We start from the raw sequence: 22,184 nt of genomic DNA, 5'->3' as shown, positions 1-22,184 counted from the left end.
CCCATCCCTATCAAGCGCGTCAGTGGACAACGCAGTCGACGCTAGATTCGTCATGGACGGCGCGGCAGACCACCCATTCACATCCCCTCCAATACTCCCACTAACACTCCAACTAAGCGTCATCGCACCAAACGAGCCAAACGGATCCGGGCCCTACTTGGCAGGAGCCATCACAAGCGGTGTATTCCCCCCTTTCTTCCCGATCCCAATGCCCATACTCATCCCCATCCCCTTGCCACCCCCAGGCGACGCCAGCCGCGAAAGCGTGTTCAAAAACGTCGACTTTCGTTTCTTCTCCTTCCCCTTCTTCTGCTGCGCGAGGGGCAGACCGGCGGGGTCGATGGGCAGCGATGGGATTTTGAGGCCCGGGTGCGTACTGCGCAGTTTCACGTCGAGTTCGATGAGCTCCGCGGCGGTGCGTATGAGCGTGAGGTTGTGTGTGGGTGCTGGTGTGTGCAGTGTCGTGTTTGTTATCACAGGTGATGGTGGTCGGTGCATGGGAGTAGGTGCGCGGCGGCCGTGGTGGTGGTGGTAGAGATAGAAAGATCGGCGCGGGTGGTGGTGGTGGTGGTGGTGGTGGTGGTGGTGGTGGTGGTGGTGGTGGTGAGAGTCGACGAGCGGGGGTTGGATTCGACGATGTCGGCAGCGTGGATAGCGACGCGGACGATGCAGCGGATGAAGACGACGACGATGACGTCGGTGTGGGCGGGACGAAGTGAATGGTTAAAGTAGACGCAGACATCATACAGTGGGGAAAACCAAAAGCGCCACGATGAGATGATGAGATGATGGGAGTGTACAGGTTCGTGTCTAGTGCTTTCATTTCGTCTTGATTTCGTGTTTGGGTTTGGGTTTATAAGTCGGAATTCGAGTTTGTCTGGTGGGTGTTGTGTAAGATATGCTATGCTATGGTGTGATATGTGGTGTGTAACAGTGTAAGATGTTCAGAGCGTACTGCAAGTCGGTGTGAGGTAAGATGAGCTGAGGCGCTAGTGTCAGCGTCGGTGTAGGCGTAGGGTGTAACCGTAGAACACAAACTGGGTTGGCAAACCAAAAGCCAATGTGAAGGTCGATAGTCGATAAACGGTGTTGGTGTAGGTGTAAGTGGGCAGTGGGTATACCACGCCATTCTCCCCGCTTCAGATCGAAAGGCAAAGTCAAACAAAGAGTCAACAGTCGAATCGAAAACCCGCAAAAAGGGGTTGGTGGTGGTGGTAGCACCCCACTGCACAACTTTGCCTGGTCTTCCTCGTCGTCTTCGTCGTCTTTTTCTTCTTCGAAATGAGGCCGTCGGAGAGGATGTGGACGTCGATGTCTACGCCCGTTTCCATGCCCATGTCCCTCATTGTCGACTTCATCGTCTTCATGGAAATCGTCCTCATCATCCTCTGTATCGTCCGATTCGCTGGGACTTACTAACCCAGGCTCGTCCCCGTCCTGCGCCACTGTAACATGTTGGTTGAATTTTTTCTTCCTCGCTTGCTCTAATTCAAATTGTACATCCTCCTGGTCCGTTTCTCCCTGGTTTTCATCGCGTACCGTATGATGTGGGTTGAAGCTTTTGGCATTCATCTTTTTCTTCCTATCCCTAAGAGCGGCTATTTGGGCGTCTGCTCGCCATCTGTTGGGGTCCACGGCGATGTTTGTGTCCAGATTCTGACGCATTGCCTCCATACGTAGAGCCTCGATCTGACGCTCATTGAAAGCGGCGCGTTCCCTCCACGCTCAAGGTTCAGGCTGGCAGGGTCGAGCGGCGCAAAATGGCGGACGAGCCTGGGTTGATGTTGCAGTTGTGGTTGCGGTGGAGGCGCGTGAACGGGGGGCAGATCGGGGAGCTCTTCCTCTTCGAATACGCCCAGGCGAGCATTCTGCGACATCCATTCACGGAGGAGGAAGACGGCAACGAAGATGAGTACAATGAGCGATGCGATGATCAGGCCGGTGAATATGTCTGCCGAGGGCGCTAACCATGCCGGATGTGAAGAAACCTTGGAGAAAAAATGCTGTTGGATGGCGGCCCAGGGGCTTCGTAGCGAATTCTATCGATAGAGGAAGCTATCAGAAGTGGATATTAGATTGAGATCCCGGATGAGTACGTACGCGGATTCTCCCATGGAAAAGACGTCCACACTGTTATGCATGGCAATATTCCTAGCCAGATTGTAGCAACAGCTATAATACGAACAACAGGGAGAAAAATAATTGTTGTAAAAGCCGCCGAATTACCCGTCTAACGTCACTGTCCGCAGTCCCTAAGCCTAAGTCGTAAGTAAGAGGGAAAGGATACAAAAAATACCCTCGAAAAATCTCGCATGCCCGAGGCATGGTGTTCATGGTATCATCTGGAATACAACTTCCAGATCGCAGTTTGATGTAAGCCAATTGGACAGGAATGCTGCTTAAGCCGTCCGTTCGAGTAGTATTTGGCCAGATCACTGAGGAGACCATACGCCAACCTCACTAGAGAATCAGAGCGTTCCTCGTCGAAGGCAGCGGTGAACAAGCTCCAACTTAAGTAGTCGAGCACGCCAAAGATGTCGCTGAGCGTCCTAGTGAACTGCGTCGTGATGGGCACGACTTTTGCCTGGCGAGGTGACGCACATGGACGACAATGCTCTCGTCTTTTCTGTGCCGCTCCGCCGCGAAACGGAGGTGAAACAGTTGTAGAAGTAGCCTAAGTGAAGTGGCAGCCAACCAGAGATGTCAGTAGGAATCGTTAGTGTTCGGGATAGGAGATGGGCTATACTATGTAAGTTACTACAGAAAATTAGGTAGACAGAACGAAACATACCTGTGTAGAACAAGAGGAAGGAAATGGTGAAACGAACGACTTGAGTGAGAATCGTGTGCGTCTAATCGCATGGTTAGCAAACGGCGGGTACACTGGAGTTGCGACTTACCAGACATGCTTCGAAACTTTTGCGATGTCTTGTTCGCTGACCTGTATCTGCGCTGAATGACTGACCCAATATACAACACTGTGCAGAAAATTGTGTTACTTACGGCGAGCGTAGAGATCTCATACGTGCTTAACATCTGTGTTGGCACTTCGATTACACCTCACGCACAATATCATTCGGTCCCCATTTCGCTCCCTGTAGTAGTATTTGTATTATTTACATGGTACACTACGCTAGACTGCCTACATGGATAGCAGCGCTACTCGGTCTATATGTGCTACTTCACCCGCTAGATGAGCATGGTTGGAACAGAAGAAGAAGAAAGCGTGAGAATATGGCCAGCACGCCAACAAGTACCGCAGAAGTTCGATGCCGCTCATGCCGTCGCCAAATTGGTGATGCGCGTGATTGGTGGCACGGCATCAGCGGCATCAAACTTCTGTCCTGTATCATGGCGATTTTGTGACGGTGTGACGCCTTTCCACCTCTCTCTCAACACTCACTCCTATGAAGCACGTCGTACGTAGAGATGGTTCGCATACGAGCTTACTGTAGTAGTAGCACTTTAGTGTAGACTCTAATACCATAAACTTAGCTAGCTGCGTACTCTAGTAATACAATTTTAGTTCAAGTGACATAGACCCGGCTTGGAAGGGCAGAGGAAATAGTCGGGTGAGCGACACAGAACGAGGAGGAACTACAATTCATTTGGATAGTGAATTACGCAGAAACATAGGTGCGAATCGTATTTTTATTACTATCAGGCAGGAAACACAAGCCAAGAACACCTTCTACAGCACACCCGCCGCCTCTTCGCCTGCCAGACCCGTATTCGAGCGTCACAAACATAGGTGAGGAATCATCTTTGCTATCAGTGCAGGAAACATATTCTACAGCACATGTGCCGCCTCATTGCTTTACAGACCTCACTTATTCAACGACGCACCCACCTACATTCAAGAATTGAACGTTGAATGCTGCCATAACTTTATGTTTTGTACGACGCTGCCTACTGTAAGCACCCGGTCTGCGAGGTACCCTCTTTGCAGGTTGCCGTTTTAATTTGGATTTCACGATATCGGGACTTGGAATATACAGGATTTGCACATGGCTCCCGTCGAGTCTCCTGCTTATGCAACTATAGATTGGCTCCGTCTTTTTTCTATCAGGTATTCGAGCGGCACCAGTCTCAATTGTTTTACACGTACTGTAAGCCAAATTTACTCTCTCGAACACGCGAGATGTTCCCGTCTAATAATTCTCTTCAATCTATGAAGTATGTCGCTTCATCAATATCTGCAATTGATATACTAAATTTATTAACCCAAGCTCTACTTGATATAATAATCTTCGGTGACTTTCCAACCCCAATTTGTCCTGCCAGTGGGTGGTTTAAAATCTCGTTCAACAGTCTAACACGGCCATTGCCCAGCGCACAACCCCATACCTCGTTGTCTGCCCACTAGTCGGAGTCGGACCCGCGGAGCTTGTTGGGAGAGCGCGAAGCACCCCTCATTCTGCGCCTGAAATTCCTTCGAGATCGCTTAGTTTTGCGCCCCAGCCGCCATTGAACGCGCCTTGAGCGTTTGCTGTTCGCCGGCCAAGGATCCAAGTCCTCGTCTTGCTCGTCTTGTTCACTATTTTTTCCGTCTTCATCGTCGTTTTCGCGTCTACCATGGGTGTCACAAAATACAGCCCGCATCATTGAAATCTGTCATCGCAAAGTTTTGTCATGATTTAATAAAATGATGTTCTAAAATACTTACTAGTTCTTTCAACTTTGCTTCGATCATTTGCTTCTGATTCTGATAGTCATTGTCATCACTGTGGTTATCGACCTGTAGGAATGATTAGTACGGATCAGCCACGAAACGATGACGATATGCTTCAGAATTACATCGTGGCCTTCCCTCGTCACGGGCATCATGAAGTTTCTTACAGCAGGAAATATCGTACTGAGTACATATTAACCTATCGACCTTTTAAATGTTTTCTGAACAAAGATCCATCTTATCTTGTTTCTCTTTGTCGAAGAGTTATGGGAAAGGGGATAAAGATGGCATTGTCGCAGGAGCGCTTTGACATAGCAAACAATTCCAATGTCGCTCATGCAGCCACGTAATCACGCCCTTTGGCGCCGTCATAATGACGATAAACGTTGTTATGGCGGTATGACCGACAGTGGATATTAAAACTATATATTATCCCATTGATCATTGATGATCTCCGCCAGTTGAAATCATGAAATCACCTTCCCAAAATCTCGCATTCCGGGGTAAGTGTGGGTATGTAGAAATACATGACCTTCTCTAGCTTCTATATATCTCATTGGTAGGTCATTTTCTATGTTCAGATGGGTGTTGAGCGAATAAAGCGCTCATTTAGTTAATACCTTTGTCAAGATTGGTCAGGATATTTTGTCGCGGAGATTGCCTTTGTTCTTGCTTCTTATAAAGCGTCGTGAATCCTTGATTGCATACACCTCCATCGCAACTTACAGACTGCCCCAAACCCAGTTGTGGCACCTCTCATAGCAAAAATGTTCAATAAAGCGCCACTTCCACTCATCACTCCGAGAATCGAATTTCGACTTTCTCAGCTCTCACCCCTATGTGTTCCGCGAAACCCTCCGGAAGAAATCAAGTTCATCCGACGCTCGCGGTTTCTTTCGCAACAGGGAGAACACTTGGAGGTGGATCACTCATTAATATTTTGGCCATACCTCGCTGTAAGTGTTTTTCTTGATTGTCCTTACAAGTATCGTGACGAACATTCTCGTAGGTCAAGGATGCGTTAAAGAATGTGCTCTTTTCGTTCAAAGAAAAGGGAAATGCGAGTCCGTCGGCTGGAAAATCTGGGGGAACTCCTAAGTGTACGCGGGGTCATATGCCTGGATATTTTGAAGTCGATTATTTGGATGGGATGCTGGAAGATTCAATACGGTATGAAAGCGGGGACTTATCTACCAGACTTCATTTTCTATTTTAAACTCATTTTCGGTGGATGGATCAATAACGTATCATGAATGGAAACACTATTTTCTCTCCGCTGATAGCAAATACAGTTCTGACCTACGCTTCCGTATAATACTAGCACATGAATTGTGTCCATCATTTAACCAATTTACATACGATACAACGCGCCGCATTTGAGGGACAGGATGAAAGGCGTCACACCGTCACAAAATCGCCATGATACAGGACAGAAGTTTGATGCCGCTGATGCCGTGCCACCAATCACGCGCATCACCAATTTGGCGACGGCATGAGCGGCATCGAACTTCTGCGGTACTTGTTGGCGTGCTGGCCATATTCTCACGCTTTCTTCTTCTTCTGTTCCAACCATGCTCATCTAGCGGGTGAAGTAGCACATATAGACCGAGTAGCGCTGCTATCCATGTAGGCAGTCTAGCGTAGTGTACCATGTAAATAATACAAATACTACTACAGGGAGCGAAATGGGGACCGAATGATATTGTGCGTGAGGTGTAATCGAAGTGCCAACACAGATGTTAAGCACGTATGAGATCTCTACGCTCGCCGTAAGTAACACAATTTTCTGCACAGTGTTGTATATTGGGTCAGTCATTCAGCGCAGATACAGGTCAGCGAACAAGACATCGCAAAAGTTTTGAAGCATGTCTGGTAAGTCGCAACTCCAGTGTACCCGCCGTTTGCTAACCATGCGATTAGACGCACACGATTCTCACTCAAGTCGTTCGTTTCACCATTTCCTTCCTCTTGTTCTACACAGGTATGTTTCGTTCTGTCTACCTAATTTTCTGTAGTAACTTACATAGTATAGCCCATCTCCTATCCCGAACACCAACGATCCGCACTATGCGCTATTAAGCAAACAAGATCCCGGACTTGTCATCGTTCGGATACCGGTGTTCCTTCCAACTCAACTCCACAACCCCTTTCGCACGGATAGGGCCCTCTGGATGGGAATAGGTTATCAGAATTGCATTGCATGATGTGTAGAGCGCGTATACGCAGACGTATGACTGGGTAAGTCTGTTTACGTCGCATGTCCCATGGCATTCGCTGATATACCTGACAGACCCTGATTCCCATATCCTCCATGCACATTGCGCAGGTGGATGACATTCGCATCCTTCTCTCTGTGCAGAACGAGCATCGCTGAGAGTGCACGATAAAATACCAATCAAGTAAGTAGCAGGTTCACTTACCTTGACGCTTCCACTGATTTGCCACATCCAAACTTTGGCTAGCAAGTCGTCGAACCTGGATGGCCAGCGAGGGGTCCATCGTCGCCCGACACGAACGCATGTACTTCAGTCGTGGAGACGTGTAGGCTCGAGCGGGAAACTGGGGCAACATTAATGTACGTGGCTGAACGAAGACGGCTGCGCACAGTACTCACTCCTCACACAGAGTTGCAACGCCCGTCCTTTGCTGTGTCCTCTCCATTCCATCGGTTGCATCAACGTTTTAGGGCAAACCATGACATATACAGAAGGTCATCATTTCGCGAGAGTACGTTTTTCGTCTTCTGTCTCTCTTTCTTAAGCACCAGGTTTTGATCTACAACTTCTCCTTAGCACGCTATTTCGAGTCCAATTTCGGGCAAGGACAGAATTCAAGTCTGCGATTATAGATTGTGAGCCCCTCTTTATTCAGTCTATGCGTTACCATAACCAACGCCCTGGTTATATTTGAAGGACCTTCAATCTGTCTCAAGAACGGTGCATTTCCTATTACAGGTCGATCCCATTTGGTTCTAGCACCATTTCCGTAGAAAAGATACACCCCAGAGCAGACAACTGATGCAACCCTTATTGATTTATTATTTAGTGATCTTTGCATGCTGCCTGCACGCTTACCTACTGTGATCCTTGATGTTGAGAGCAATGCCCATCCTAGCCTAAGAGTTGGCATGTAAAAATAGATGTCGTTTGCGCATTTGCTAGTTAATATGATCTTCCCCCTGTAATTCCCATTTTCCAGGTCAATTATATTTCTGAGTATCGCGCGGACTACATAAGCGTAAAGTCAATTATTAACCGTTGAAGCCGTTTGTCTGGCTGTCCTTATGAAAGCGGAGATCTTTCTGGTTTAACCGCATTTTGGACGAAGGACTGAATAACGTGCGATGCATTGTGAATATATCTTTGTACATACATAGAAGCATGAGATTAACAGCTAGAATCTTTGTGACAGGAAATATCCGAGTTGATTTAAAAAAGTGATTCTACGCCTACTCCCCGAAAAATGGTTTTGCATCTTTCATTTTCAAGAGCGCTATATCATAACGAGATAAGCAGGCCCGCCAAGAAGAATAGTAATAATTTTCTGGACGCTGATCTGGAGCTGGTTGATAACCTTCCCGTGCGGATTGTAGTCTTCTGCGTTTAAGGGGTCGGCTACCTGGTCGTCTGGTTCCATTGACGCTTGTAGCCGGTCGCAGGCTATCAGCGATCTTTAATGGAGTCAGGAGCTTTGGGTTGCGCCATTGCGTCAAAAGGACGACTGTGGAATCTTCTCCGTCTGTTTCGTCTTCGCTCATTCCATCTTCGCCAAGTGTCAAGACGACATCTGCAATATCATGACGACCGGCATCTATGCAGTTACTATAACGGTCCACATACAACTTCTCCGACATTAGCAAAGAAATTGTGTAAGTGTAAGGAAACAGATATTGACATACATTACGTTGCCTAGTGCGGCGCCGCTTCCTGCGATTGGCATTTAGACGTTCCTCCCTTACGCGATCGAAACATTGTTCGCTGGTTTCTCCTGGCCTTGGAACGATGGAAATCAATTTCTCACGAAACATTTGCACTCTTGCCATGAAGTGTTCCTTGATTTGATCGGCAGTAGCATTAAGATTGCTGTGTAATCGCAAGAACTGTTCAGCAAAGAGGTCCGCAAGATAAGCGTTCCATTTCACTTTCACTTGGTCGAAGTGAAGTTGAAGAGGTTCCAATGGTGGGGGGTCTCGTAGCGAATTCTCGAACTTATCTACTTCGGCTGGTGATGCAATGTGAATGGAATCCATTATGAAGATGTCGTCATCTTCGGATATTCCGAGGAGATATTGTTGTAACTGCCGGCTGGCATTCTAAAAAATCATATTCAGTCAATGGATGATGTGGAGGCGAAAAGAATACTACTAGAATAAGAACTCTGTCCGCTGAGCGGGGACGAACAGGACCAGCTTGCTTGTAAGGAGAGTAAGGTTTCCTGTTTGGAATCCTCCTACGAGGGGTTGCAGGTTGTGTATTTGCATTAGACCGAAGTTCTTGCACGTCCGAAACGACGCCTCTCACATCACTCGACAGAGTGCTTAGCGTATTCAATATTCTTTCTTGAAAAGCACGTTCAGCAGCAGATACTGAGGCAACAGGAGGAACAGGAGTGACAGGAGGCGTCGAAGAGAATACAGAGTGAGGTGGAACCACAGAGGGGTCAGCGACCGTTGCCGGAGTATCTGCATGGAAGGCTGTCGAAGCCTCGACTCCTCGCACATCGTCTCGACCAGATCTGGGTATAGCACTGGAAGGTGGAGGTGGAGATTGATGTGTAGCTCTACCTCTTCGATAGTGACCCGGCTTTGAAAATCTGTTGGGTATTGATGGCCCTGGATTGGAAGAAGAGGCCAGGTCACCGTCTCGGACGGGCGAAGAACGGTTCGCAGAGGTAGAGAGAGTGGGAGTAAATTCCGTTTGGTTAAAAAAATTTGAAAAGGTGGGTCGTTCTGCTGAATTTTCTGGCTCCATATTTACCTGCAGGTCGCCGTTCCTATGGTTCATCTAAAGGATATTTGACTTCAGTTATACCAAATAAAGTGGCGGTAGTCGGTATCTTACAAACGTATAGACAGGTGTGCTGCCTACGATATCCGGTGTTGGCTGGAAACACTTTCCTGGTAGTTTTTTTGATAACCTTGAAAAGGGCGAACGCTGTGGCCATTCTTTGGGCATATCATTCATCTGCAGGACATTGTTAGCGACATGTGGCCAAGCTACAACACCGCTAATTGTCTTACAAGCGTATATAGGGTGGTATCCGGCATCATCGACATTTGACGACGTTTGCCCGCCGCTTTTTGAGATTTTCCAGTCGCCGACGGAGTACTTTCTGGTGCATCCGGGTCCATCGCCTATGGAGTTTTCATTGAATATACATCAAAAGATACAATTAGAAGTAATTACCGAGTCCGAATCTTGCGCTTCCTCTCCAAATTCGATGTGGTCAGCCATGGTGGCCTCTAATTGACTGTTAAGAATTGAGATGGCTTTTTGAGAGTCCACAAGGTCGCTTTGTAAAAGCTCCAACAGTGACTTGGTATTACCATGGTCCTCAAATTCTTTTTCAAGAGCGGCCTTGACAGTACTGAGATCTTCAGTTGTTTGAGATAGCGCTGCTTGTTGTTTTTGAAACTCAACGGACATCTGTTGGTATCGCTCCCGTTCTTTACTAAGTGAATCGCGAGAGTTGGTCGCGGCTTGTTCCAACTCCTTTTCGAGGTCTCGAACTCGTGCGTTAAGCGTTTTAATTTGCTCACTGCGCTTTTCACGCACAGTTTGGAGTTCTGAAGCGAAAACATTCTCGCGATGGCTTGATAATTGTTGTGCTTGAATCAATTTCTCCCTTTTGCTGTCAGACTCCTGGAGACGAGCCTGTAAGTCACCAATGCGATTTTCAAGTTGCTGGGCATGAGAGGTTGACTCCTCCCTGGACTTCTTCAGTTCTGCAGTCTTCGCGTCTAGATCGTTGTTGAGTTGAACGATACGGTTCTCTCTGTCGATACCATCAGTTAACTGTCCCTCAAGCTCCTGAACAGCACGCGTTAGCCTTGACGACTCCGCCTTCTGATCCTTCAAATCAGCATTGAGCTTCGCTATCTCAGCCTCGTCAGCGGTCCTACGCTGGGTAGACGCCGCGCGCAGTCTCTCCAGCTCCTGACCTTGATCTTTAAGTGCAGTTTGATTTCCGGACAATTCGTTTTCGAGGAGTCGCACTTGGGCAGTAAGCGTTTTAATTTGCTCACTGCGCTTTTCGCGCACAGTTTGGAGTTCTGAAGCTAAAACATTCTCGCGATGGCTTGATGATTGTTGTGCTTGAATCAATTTCTCCCTTTCGCTGTCAGACTCCTGGAGACGAGCCTGTAGTTCGTTGATGCGATTTTCAAGGTCTTGGGCGTGAGAGGTAGAATGCTTCAACTCTTCAAGTTCGGTCGTCTTCGCCCTCACAAGAGCTTCAAGTTCCGTGATACGCTCCTGCTTGCTGATACCATCAATAGACTGTCCCTCCCGTTCTCTTTCGAACTCCCCAAGACGAGCCTGTAGTTCGTTGATGCGATTTTCAAGGTCTTGGGCGTGAGAGGTAGAGTGCTTCAACTCTTCAAGTTCGGTCGTCTTCGCCCTCACAAGAGCTTCAAGTTCCGTGATACGCTCCTGCTTGCTGATACCATCGACAGACTGTCCCTCAAGCTCCTGAACAGCACGCGTCAGCTTTGACGACTCCGCCTTCTGCGCCTCCAAATCAGACTCAAGTTGTTTTACACGAGTCTCGTAAGCAGACGCATTCTCGATAGAGGCTGCGTTCATTATCTCGAGCTGTTGAACCCTATTTGTCTGTGCCGTCAACTGAGCTTCAAGCTTTTGAATGTGGTCGGCGTCCAAGGCACCACGATCAGCGGATGACTGTTGCGAATCCTTGAGCGCCTTCAAATCAGCATTGAGCTTCGCTATCTCAGCCTCGTCAGCGGTCCTACGCTGGGTAGACGCCGCGCGCAGTCTCTCCAGCTCCTGACCTTGATCTTTAAGTGCAGTTTGATTTCCGGACAATTCGTTTTCGAGGAGTCGCACTTGGGCAGTAAGCGTTTTAATTTGCTCACTGCGCTTTTCGCGCATAGTTTGGAGTTCTGAAGCCAAAACATTCTCGCGATGGCTTGATACTTGTTGTGCTTGAATCAATTTCTCCCTTTCGCTGTCAGACTCCTGGAGACAACCCTGTAGTTCGTTGATGCGATTTTCAAGGTCTTGGGCGTGAGAGGTAGAGTGCTTCAACTCTTCAAGTTCGGTCGTCTTCGCCCTCACAAGAGCTTCAAGTTCCGTGATACGCTCCTGCTTGCTGATACCATCGACAGACTGTCCCTCAAGCTCCTGAACAGCACGCGTCAGCTTTGACGACTCCGCCTTCTGCGCCTCCAAATCAGACTCAAGTTGTTTTACACGAGTCTCGTAAGCAGACGCATTCTCGATAGAGGCTGCGTTCATTATCTCGAGCTGTTGAACCCTATTTGTCTGTGCCGTCAACTGAGCTTCAAGCTTTTGAATGTGGTCGGCGTCCAAGGCACCACGATCAGCGGATGACTGTTGCGAATCCTTGAGCGCCTTCAAATCAGCATTGAGCTTCGCTATCTCAGCCTCGTCAGCGGTCCTACGCTGGGTAGACGCCGCGCGCAGTCTCTCCAGCTCCTGACCTTGATCTTTAAGTGCAGTTTGATTTCCGGACAATTCGTTTTCGAGGAGTCGCACTTGGGCAGTAAGCGTTTTAATTTGCTCACTGCGCTTTTCGCGCACAGTTTGGAGTTCTGAAGCTAAAACATTCTCGCGATGGCTTGATACTTGTTGTGCTTGAATCAATTTCTCCCTTTCGCTGTCAGACTCCTGGAGAGAACCCTGTAGTTCGTTGATGCGATTTTCAAGGTCTTGGGCGTGAGAGGTAGAGTGCTTCAACTCTTCAAGTTCGGTCGTCTTCGCCCTCACAAGAGCTTCAAGTTCCGTGATACGCTCCTGCTTGCTGATACCATCGACAGACTGTCCCTCAAGCTCCTGAACAGCACGCGTTAGCTTTGACGACTCCGCCTTCTGCTCCTCCAAATCAGCATTGAGCTTCGCTATCTGAGCCTCATAAGCAGTTATTCGCTCCGTAAACGCCATATTCGAATCCTCGAGCTCCTTGATATGGGACATGTCCTCTTCCAAGATATTGGACCCCTCTCCATCGGGTTCATTTAGCAATATTTTCGCAGTTTCTGATTCTTCAAGACTGTCTTCCACCAGAGATGAAATCTGAAGAGACTGGGATTCAACCTTTTTGTTTAATTCCTCCACCGTACGGTCATGATGAATTTGGAGTTCTTCGATTTGTTGTTTGAACTTTGCTTCCAGCTTGAAAACAGCTAGCAATGAGAGGCTGATGCTTCTGATTTTTGGTAGACTACATACCTCAGACATTTCGTGCTCTTTAGCACGGGATGCTTCTTTATGTTGGCGATCCACGTCCTGTTCGATGCTTAAACGCAGGTACGATAACATGAAGCCTGGGAAACGTACTCGTTTATAGTCTTCGAATTGGGATTGTAAGGTCTTATATGCCCCATCAGACGCCGATTTCTCTTTGGATATCTGGATGATACATTACTATTAGTACATATATCTTTCCAATAATCAAAGTCTCAACCTTTTGCTCTACAACGCGAAGGTGTCGAATTTCAGCATCTTTCAAATCGTTGACGCTCGGCTCTATGCTCTGAAGGCGCTTTATTTCTTTATCCTTCGATTTGAGCTTCTTAGTCAACTCATCAACCTTGAATACAACGGTATGTTGAGTTAAAATTTGAGACGGCAATTGAAGTGAGTTACCGCGAACTCGAGTTCTTGAAGATACTCAGGCTCGACTGCAATTAACTTTCTCGACGATATCTCTTCATGATCACTCCTTTTTCGCTTGCCCGATTCTTGTGGTTTGAGAATCTGGGACTGTAATTGGGGAGTCTGGGACGGTCCTGGATGATTGCGGGCGTCGTCGTCGCTGGAGGTGATATCCATTTGCTCTGTAGGGGATTGGGGAGTCTGGGACGGTCCTGGATGATTGCGGGTGACGTCGTCGCTGGAGGTGATATCCATTTGCTCTGTAGGGGAGCTGTTGAAGGCTCCCGGCAGAGAGAGATTTTCCATCGAAGCGTCGTCCATGCTTGGATCTGGTGTGATGATTGGGAGTGGCGCTCTTACAAGATGGAAATACTGACGATCAAGTATAAGCCATGCCAGGTTCTTTGTCAAAGGACGAGCAAGTGAACACACCGTATCTTCCTTTGTTAAATGCGCCGCGCCGAACCGGCGCGGATTGAAGGAAGCGAGCGCATGCCCATTCGAGTGCTTTTGATGGAAACCTGGGCCAAACAACTTCTTTGTATCAAAGGCGTCGTGAATGATTATGTTAAAACTCACTGGTCCTGTACCTTCAACCTCTCTTTCAACCCTATACACCCACATTCACCCTCTACCGTCATTCAGTCCCGCCAAACTATGGTTTCTGCACTTGCTAAATATATCCCACGGACTAGGGTGAGCAATTTCGCGAGGATACTTGACGTTCTTCTTAAGGATTCCAGGACACCTCGCTATCATTAAGAGCGCGCTACTATGGCGCGCACGCAGAAAGACCCGTGAACAAAGCGATACACACCCTTCAGAACACAAGCGGCAGAAGCCCCCGTCTCGACCTGGTCATGGGAGGGAAACGCCTGCAGCCATACATCCACGATGCTATTGTTTCAATTTCGAATAGAGGGAAGATTGCGCAGTTTCATGTCTTTGTCAAGAACCATTGCAGGCTCCCCCCTAACAGAAGCATTCGGAGATGGAGAGTGCGCAATTGGAAGGGTGATATTGTCGTCTTTAAGAAAGGAAAACACCAAGAATTGGTAAACCTCGGGGGGCGCGACAGAATTTTAGCTGATTTTGCGACCAAAAGGTGAGGCCGGATGCCAATATGAAGTTTGACGACACTAACAACCCCTAGTTTCATTCAATCAGTGAATCAAACCAGGCCATTCAAAATCCCGAAAAACCTGTTTTTTGTAAAGCATTAGCCTGCATGAAAGCACCGACAACGAATCCACAGACCAGCGGTGCACAAAGACTGTCTGCGTTAGTAGACTTCGTGTTATCTTTGGTCACACTTGCACGATAGCATTCGGTCGTCATTTCATAGCAGAAAAGTCCCCCGTAGTACTGTTGTTTACGTTGTACGCTACAGTAGACTATTGCTGCGCTTTTTCGGTCTGTATGTGGTACTTCACCCTCCAGATGTCCATTCTGCGGAGGGCCCGCCCTTGCGGATGATGGCTAGTATCTCGGGCGTAAGTATAGCGTGCTAAGGAGAAGTTGTAGATCAAAACCTGGTGCTTAAGAAAGAGAGACAGAAGACGAAAAACGTACTCTCGCGAAATGATGACCTTCTGTATATGTCATGGTTTGCCCTAAAACGTTGATGCAACCGATGGAATGGAGAGGACACAGCAAAGGACGGGCGTTGCAACTCTGTGTGAGGAGTGAGTACTGTGCGCAGCCGTCTTCGTTCAGCCACGTACATTAATGTTGCCCCAGTTTCCCGCTCGAGCCTACACGTCTCCACGACTGAAGTACATGCGTTCGTGTCGGGCGACGATGGACCCCTCGCTGGCCATCCAGGTTCGACGACTTGCTAGCCAAAGTTTGGATGTGGCAAATCAGTGGAAGCGTCAAGGTAAGTGAACCTGCTACTTACTTGATTGGTATTTTATCGTGCACTCTCAGCGATGCTCGTTCTGCACAGAGAGAAGGATGCGAATGTCATCCACCTGCGCAATGTGCATGGAGGATATGGGAATCAGGGTCTGTCAGGTATATCAGCGAATGCCATGGGACATGCGACGTAAACAGACTTACCCAGTCATACGTCTGCGTATACGCGCTCTACACATCATGCAATGCAATTCTGATAACCTATTCCCATCCAGAGGGCCCTATCCGTGCGAAAGGGGTTGTGGAGTTGAGTTGGAAGGAACACCGGTATCCGAACGATGACAAGTCCGGGATCTTGTTTGCTTAATAGCGCATAGTGCGGATCGTTGGTGTTCGGGATAGGAGATGGGCTATACTATGTAAGTTACTACAGAAAATTAGGTAGACAGAACGAAACATACCTGTGTAGAACAAGAGGAAGGAAATGGTGAAACGAACGACTTGAGTGAGAATCGTGTGCGTCTAATCGCATGGTTAGCAAACGGCGGGTACACTGGAGTTGCGACTTACCAGACATGCTTCGAAACTTTTGCGATGTCTTGTTCGCTGACCTGTATCTGCGCTGAATGACTGACCCAATATACAACACTGTGCAGAAAATTGTGTTACTTACGGCGAGCGTAGAGATCTCATACGTGCTTAACATCTGTGTTGGCACTTCGATTACACCTCACGCACAATATCATTCGGTCCCCATTTCGCTCCCTGTAGTAGTATTTGTATTATTTACATGGTACACTACGCTAGACTGCCTACATGGATAGCAGCGCTACTCGGTCTATATGTGCTACTTCACCCGCTAGATGAGCATGGTTGGAACAGAAGAAGAAGAAAGCGTGAGAATATGGCCAGCACGCCAACAAGTACCGCAGAAGTTCGATGCCGCTCATGCCGTCGCCAAATTGGTGATGCGCGTGATTGGTGGCACGGCATCAGCGGCATCAAACTTCTGTCCTGTATCATGGCGATTTTGTGACGGTGTGACGCCTTTCCACCTCTCTCTCAACACTCACTCCTATGAAGCACGTCGTACGTAGAGATGGTTCGCATACGAGCTTACTGTAGTAGTAGCACTTTAGTGTAGACTCTAATACCATAAACTTAGCTAGCTGCGTACTCTAGTAATACAATTTTAGTTCAAGTGACATAGACCCGGCTTGGAAGGGCAGAGGAAATAGTCGGGTGAGCGACACAGAACGAGGAGGAACTACAATTCATTTGGATAGTGAATTACGCAGAAACATAGGTGCGAATCGTATTTTTATTACTATCAGGCAGGAAACACAAGCCAAGAACACCTTCTACAGCACACCCGCCGCCTCTTCGCCTGCCAGACCCGTATTCGAGCGTCACAAACATAGGTGAGGAATCATCTTTGCTATCAGTGCAGGAAACATATTCTACAGCACATGTGCCGCCTCATTGCTTTACAGACCTCACTTATTCAACGACGCACCCACCTACATTCAAGAATTGAACGTTGAATGCTGCCATAACTTTATGTTTTGTACGACGCTGCCTACTGTAAGCACCCGGTCTGCGAGGTACCCTCTTTGCAGGTTGCCGTTTTAATTTGGATTTCACGATATCGGGACTTGGAATATACAGGATTTGCACATGGCTCCCGTCGAGTCTCCTGCTTATGCAACTATAGATTGGCTCCGTCTTTTTTCTATCAGGTATTCGAGCGGCACCAGTCTCAATTGTTTTACACGTACTGTAAGCCAAATTTACTCTCTCGAACACGCGAGATGTTCCCGTCTAATAATTCTCTTCAATCTATGAAGTATGTCGCTTCATCAATATCTGCAATTGATATACTAAATTTATTAACCCAAGCTCTACTTGATATAATAATCTTCGGTGACTTTCCAACCCCATTTTGTCCTGCCAGTGGGTGGTTTAAAATCTCGTTCAACAATCTAACACGGCCATTGCCCAGCGCCCACTTCACCCTCGAACTCGAATCGCCGTGAGGTATTGTTTTACACGTACTGTAAGCCGAATTTACTCTCCCGAACACGAGATGTTCAGTGACATATTATGTGTAGAGCTTCATCACCGCTCTGCATTGCTCACTAACTGTACGAGCTTATCCATGTTTATTATCGCAAAGGTTGTGGTAGACACCGCAACGTGGCCCGCAAATCTGTCGACTTCGACGACGAGGTGCCTAATTTGTATGTTTCACATATTCGTTATTGAGGACTTGGCCCTGTATTTTTACAACCGCGCTTCTTCTATTACAGTGTCATGGTGACCCTATCTACATGATTGGATCAATGAACCAGGATGTTCTCCTTAACTTATTTCTGCGGGTCCTTGGAAGTACGGCCTCGTCTGTTTTTACCGTTTTCCACGCAAATATATCTACCGTTGATACTCGAATTATTGGGCTCACAAAATGCTAAGGTCGCCGCTCACTACAAGATTATTTGAATGTGCTTATTTTCCTTCGGAAATACAAACACCTGAGACTCTTGTAGAGTAGCTGATTTCCCACTGTTTGTAAACTGTAGTACGTACTTTTGAATATGCAAGCAACGAAATACTTAGTTTCGCGGTAGCATAGACCTGGGTACGCCATACATAACTTGTGCCTTGGTTTTTGATGGAACTAACGGTGTGCCCCTTGGTTCTGCCCCTAAATTTTATTCTGGATGAGTTGTCTCAACGGTCATGTCAATAATTTATTATGTCCATTTTCTATGAATTTTTCATTCAGGACGAGCCGACTACTTCGTGTCGCTCCATCGTCTAGGTTCCCTACAATAGGTTTCACCATGCATTTTTAACAGGATACGAGCTTAAGTGTTCACATGAGCGCTTCCGCATTGATAAGTTTCAGCACGACGCTCAGCTCTCAATGTTTTGAACCCTCATCCACACCCGGGATGCCCGAGGAACATTAACACGTGATATGTTTCGGCATTTGCGGCATCGAACTTCTGCGCCATTTCTACAGCCCCCCACCCATTCCCACGCTCTTTTTCTTCTTCTCTCCACCATACCGTTTTGTCTCCTCGTTGCTCAGGGGCTGTCATTCCAGGTAAGATACGCCACGGATTCTGCATTGGCGTTGAACCGGAACGAGAATATGTACTATTACACGTAGTTCAGTGATAGATTTGGATAGTTGGAAAATGAAAATGAGATCACCATCGTAATGAAGATGAAAAAAACTTACTGAGCACACCAACGTCATATAGATTCCGATTCCTAAGTCAGAGTGGTAACTGATCATCTAATTAAATTTGTTCATTTCCATCGAACGACACAGTCCAAAGGATGAAGCGGGTAGGCTTGCTTGATTTCTGTTCAAAGCATCTTGATACTCATGATTTTTTCTCCCTAGGTTATGAGGAACGTCCGCCAATTTCTGGACACGGAGGCACAGGTAGCTGATGATGGAGAGCTTTCTGACGATGAGCAGCTTACGTCTGCAGAACGGGACCTTGAAGGCGAGCTGTTCAGAATGTTGCGATAGACTTGATTTGACTGTCTTTACAGATGCCTTCATTAACGACGGAGCGGAAGTGGACGGGAAAGATCACATAGGCTCTATGGCGTTCCATAGGCCAGAAGATGACAGCGAGGAGGATTCATTTAACCAACTACTGGCTCGCCTGGAGGCTCAAGCAAAGGGCCCTCGTCAACCACGTCCGGTTATACGTTTGGAGGAGGAAGATAGGATAACCATGCTCCAGGAGAAGATTGCGCGTCTTCCGCTTGAGAATGACTATCCTCTCTGGAGGGTTGGATGTCGGGTAAGTCTGAATACCTATCCCTTGATTATTTTTCTATCAACTTTTGCAGATCGGCTCTGAGGATGCAGCTGTCCTATCCCTTCTCCAGACCGCAAGGGAGATCCACCATATTCGTTCCGCATTTACTCGCGGCTCTATACGCGGAAGTATCTACGTTGAAGGTATCATGGATCCAGCCCTCGTGAATCTGCTCTTGTCCACGCCCGGAATCCTTCGTAACCACCTTGGAGTCAAGCGCGAAATAGTGGATCGGAACCATCAGCACGAACTTCTTACGATGAGGGATGTCAAGAAGGATTTTGAGGTTGGGACCTGGGTTTTGGTTAAGAAAGGCATATACAAAGGAGACGTTGGACTGATTTCAGCGACTTTTTCCTGGGGCGCTCAGGTTCTTCTCATTCCTCGGCTAAATTCGCAATCTGCAAAGTCACAAAAGAGAAAGTCATCGGTACTAGTACCCCCAGCAAAACTTTTCGACCCTGAAGAAGCCCGCAAACTCATTTCTACTCCCATTATTCGCAATGCGGATGGATCATACACGCTTGGACTTCTCAAGTTTGACCATGGACTGTTGGAAAAGGATTTCGACTATACCTCCATCGCAAATTCCGTCATGGATATTCCGTATTCCCACTTCTCCATGTTTAGGAGCACCAATCATCCCGACATAATGCGAGCGCGTATGCCACGTCCTCGGGAATGGTGCTTAGGACTGGAAGAGGAGGTTCTTTTTCGTACACCCGACGTTGCGAATCGGTCTGCAAAGTGGGAACCTGCAGTGCTGAAAAAGCTGGACACATACGACGTTGAAGCAGAACAATCAACAATCGAAGGTGAACGTGAAATCCGCTACAGTGTTAGGGGAACATGGCTAGACATTCTCAAGTCACCAAAAATCGGGCAATTCGTTCGAGTTGTGAGCGGCCCCTATTTCGATCACAGAGGTTGGGTCGTTGGAATCCATGGAGACCATGCACTAATAACGAAAAGTTCGGTGCATGGTCGCATTTCCATTGTGGAAACAAATGCTGAAACATCTTCGACGCCCACCAACGGAAAAGAACAATATCCCGTGCCGACAGGGAACGATGATCTGAGAAAAGGTTCGGCGGAGACAGATCTGGGGACGGCGGTAGAAGCGCAAATGATGCCAGGGGGTATAATGGTGCATTCGGATATCGCTCTAACTTTGGATGAATCAGCAGCAACGTTAGATGAAGAAGAAATGTCGATGCCGGGAGGGAGTTCGTGTGTCACAGGAGTAGGAAAACCAACAGCAGCTCAGGAGTCGTACAACCAGGGCGCTGTGGTCAGTACAACAGCAGCATCTAACCAGTTTAATTCTGGGGTAGGAGATGATAACAAGGTTGAGATTGTGGAAGTGAGTAAATTTGCAGCTTGACATATTCACCGGTTTTTCTCTTAACGTGGCTATACCTTTCAACAGCATTTTGCGGTACACGTCAATCTCTTGGACACTTCATTTACTGAGCCCCTACCTCTTGTCGATGTGACATTATTGTCGGAGTCAGACCCAGTCCACACCAAGTTTTTAAGACACCCATGGACTGGTTTAGAGGTCATTATACAGAAGCATCTTCACCCACGCAAGGGTGAGACTGGACGAATCAAAGACGTCCTTCATCATACAGACAACGCCGGACTGCAGCTCGTTATTCAACTCACCCGTTTTAATCCCTTTGCACCGTTCCAAACAATCGTTGTGGACTATGACGATGTCGTCGAACTTTCGTAAGTGTGTTGTCATTGCATGTACCCTCTGTCTAACTTGTACGCAAGGACGTTCAATGAGCTCGTTCTTTTCCTTGATCCTGGGCCAAAATTTTTCCGTCCTATACCTAAGTCTTCCATGAAGCACGTCCGCGTTCTCCCTGGCGTACCGCAAACGATTGCGTCAGCGAGCGGCACACCGATGTACTCAGAACCCACTGCAACTCCAGCCTGGGATCCTTCCTCAAGGACACCCATCGGTACACCGCAATCTATCACTCCAGCTTGGGACCCCTCCTCAAGGACACCTGACCCAACTGCTCATTCGCCAACAAGTCTTGCGTTATCAGACGTCTCTACATCTGTTTCCTCCTCATCTGAAACAAACTGTCATACGACTTCCTCTTCTGTGTGCGAACATGTTCTCTTAAACCCCAAACTGGTGGACATCAGCCTGAATGTGGTAGTCAACGGCGGACAGTTCAGCAATAAAACATTAGTCGCCTCAACGGTTTGGGATGCAAACAACCTCGTACTCAGGTGCAAAAAGTACAGTTCATGGACTATGGTGGACCCCGCTTGGGTCACTCCGAAGTATGCAAATCGAATACATGACAATGGGCCTCTAGTGGTTATCAAGGGGGAACATTGCGGGAAATTCGTTCGTCGCATTCATCATGAAGGCACCTCGGATAATCCAACTGTCTTGGTCGCTGTAGTCACCCGATCTAAAGATCGTGTAGACGTTTTAACTGGCGAGCGATTTATACTCAGCACGGATTTCCTGTGTTCAGTTCCCGAGTCCAAGAAAGACAGAGACCTCAACTCCAATGTTATGACTCAGTTAAAAGACCAGTACAAGAAAAAGATACTGTGACCTGTTTTTGGTATTTCTCTACCATCACCTCGTCTTGTGAAGATAATATAAATTCTGGTATGAAACATGACATTCTTCATTTGCTATATACTTATATGATCACCTCGAACAGAAGCTGCAGCGTGCAGAGGGAGTAGGATTACTCTAAACACCCTCTGCATTAGCCTTATCCTTTACATTGGACAGAATCTGGCTGAGGGGATGGTAACGCGAGAGGGGTTGTTCATCTGGAACAAATGTGCGGCATACAAAGCAGCACCTCAGTGTGTCAAATAACTCGAGCTTTGTCCTGCAATCGTTGCAGCAAACATGACCACAAGCAAAGCTGTGATAATGTTCTGAGGTCACTTTGATCTGTAAACACA

General features: G+C 47.5%; 3 protein-coding genes across 3 annotated transcripts; 1 reads left to right on the top strand and 2 right to left on the bottom strand.

Moving 5' to 3' along the window:
• Positions 1-153: 153 nt before the first annotated feature.
• Positions 154-742, bottom strand: JR316_0003494 (uncharacterized protein; the record flags this gene model as incomplete). The annotated part of the gene is made up of 2 exons (XM_047889266.1): positions 154-446; positions 478-742. 2 exons carry the CDS (start codon positions 740-742, stop codon positions 154-156), a joined length of 558 nt encoding a protein of 185 aa, XP_047751640.1.
• A 7,378-nt stretch (positions 743-8,120) lies between these two features.
• JR316_0003493 (uncharacterized protein) lies at positions 8,121-13,848 on the bottom strand (the record flags this gene model as incomplete). The annotated part of the gene is made up of 8 exons (XM_047889265.1): positions 8,121-8,516; positions 8,571-8,984; positions 9,073-9,675; positions 9,912-10,025; positions 10,078-13,044; positions 13,102-13,281; positions 13,307-13,462; positions 13,519-13,848. 8 exons carry the CDS (start codon positions 13,846-13,848, stop codon positions 8,121-8,123), a joined length of 5,160 nt encoding a protein of 1,719 aa, XP_047751639.1.
• Positions 13,849-18,732: 4,884 nt separating this feature from the next.
• JR316_0003492 (Transcription elongation factor SPT5) lies at positions 18,733-21,819 on the top strand (the record flags this gene model as incomplete). The annotated part of the gene is made up of 6 exons (XM_047889264.1): positions 18,733-18,741; positions 18,800-18,841; positions 18,891-19,211; positions 19,261-20,592; positions 20,659-20,963; positions 21,012-21,819. The coding sequence occupies 6 exons, from the start codon at positions 18,733-18,735 to the stop codon at positions 21,817-21,819; spliced, it is 2,817 nt and encodes a 938-aa protein (XP_047751638.1).
• Between the last annotated feature and the right edge of the window lie 365 nt (positions 21,820-22,184).

The sequence above is a fragment of the Psilocybe cubensis genome, chromosome 3 (genome assembly GCF_017499595.1).
Source record: "Psilocybe cubensis strain MGC-MH-2018 chromosome 3, whole genome shotgun sequence".
Classification (NCBI taxonomy): domain Eukaryota; kingdom Fungi; phylum Basidiomycota; class Agaricomycetes; order Agaricales; family Agrocybaceae; genus Psilocybe; species Psilocybe cubensis.
The sequence above is the reverse complement of the archived record's forward strand: the minus strand, read 5'-3'. Positions and strand labels throughout refer to the sequence as shown.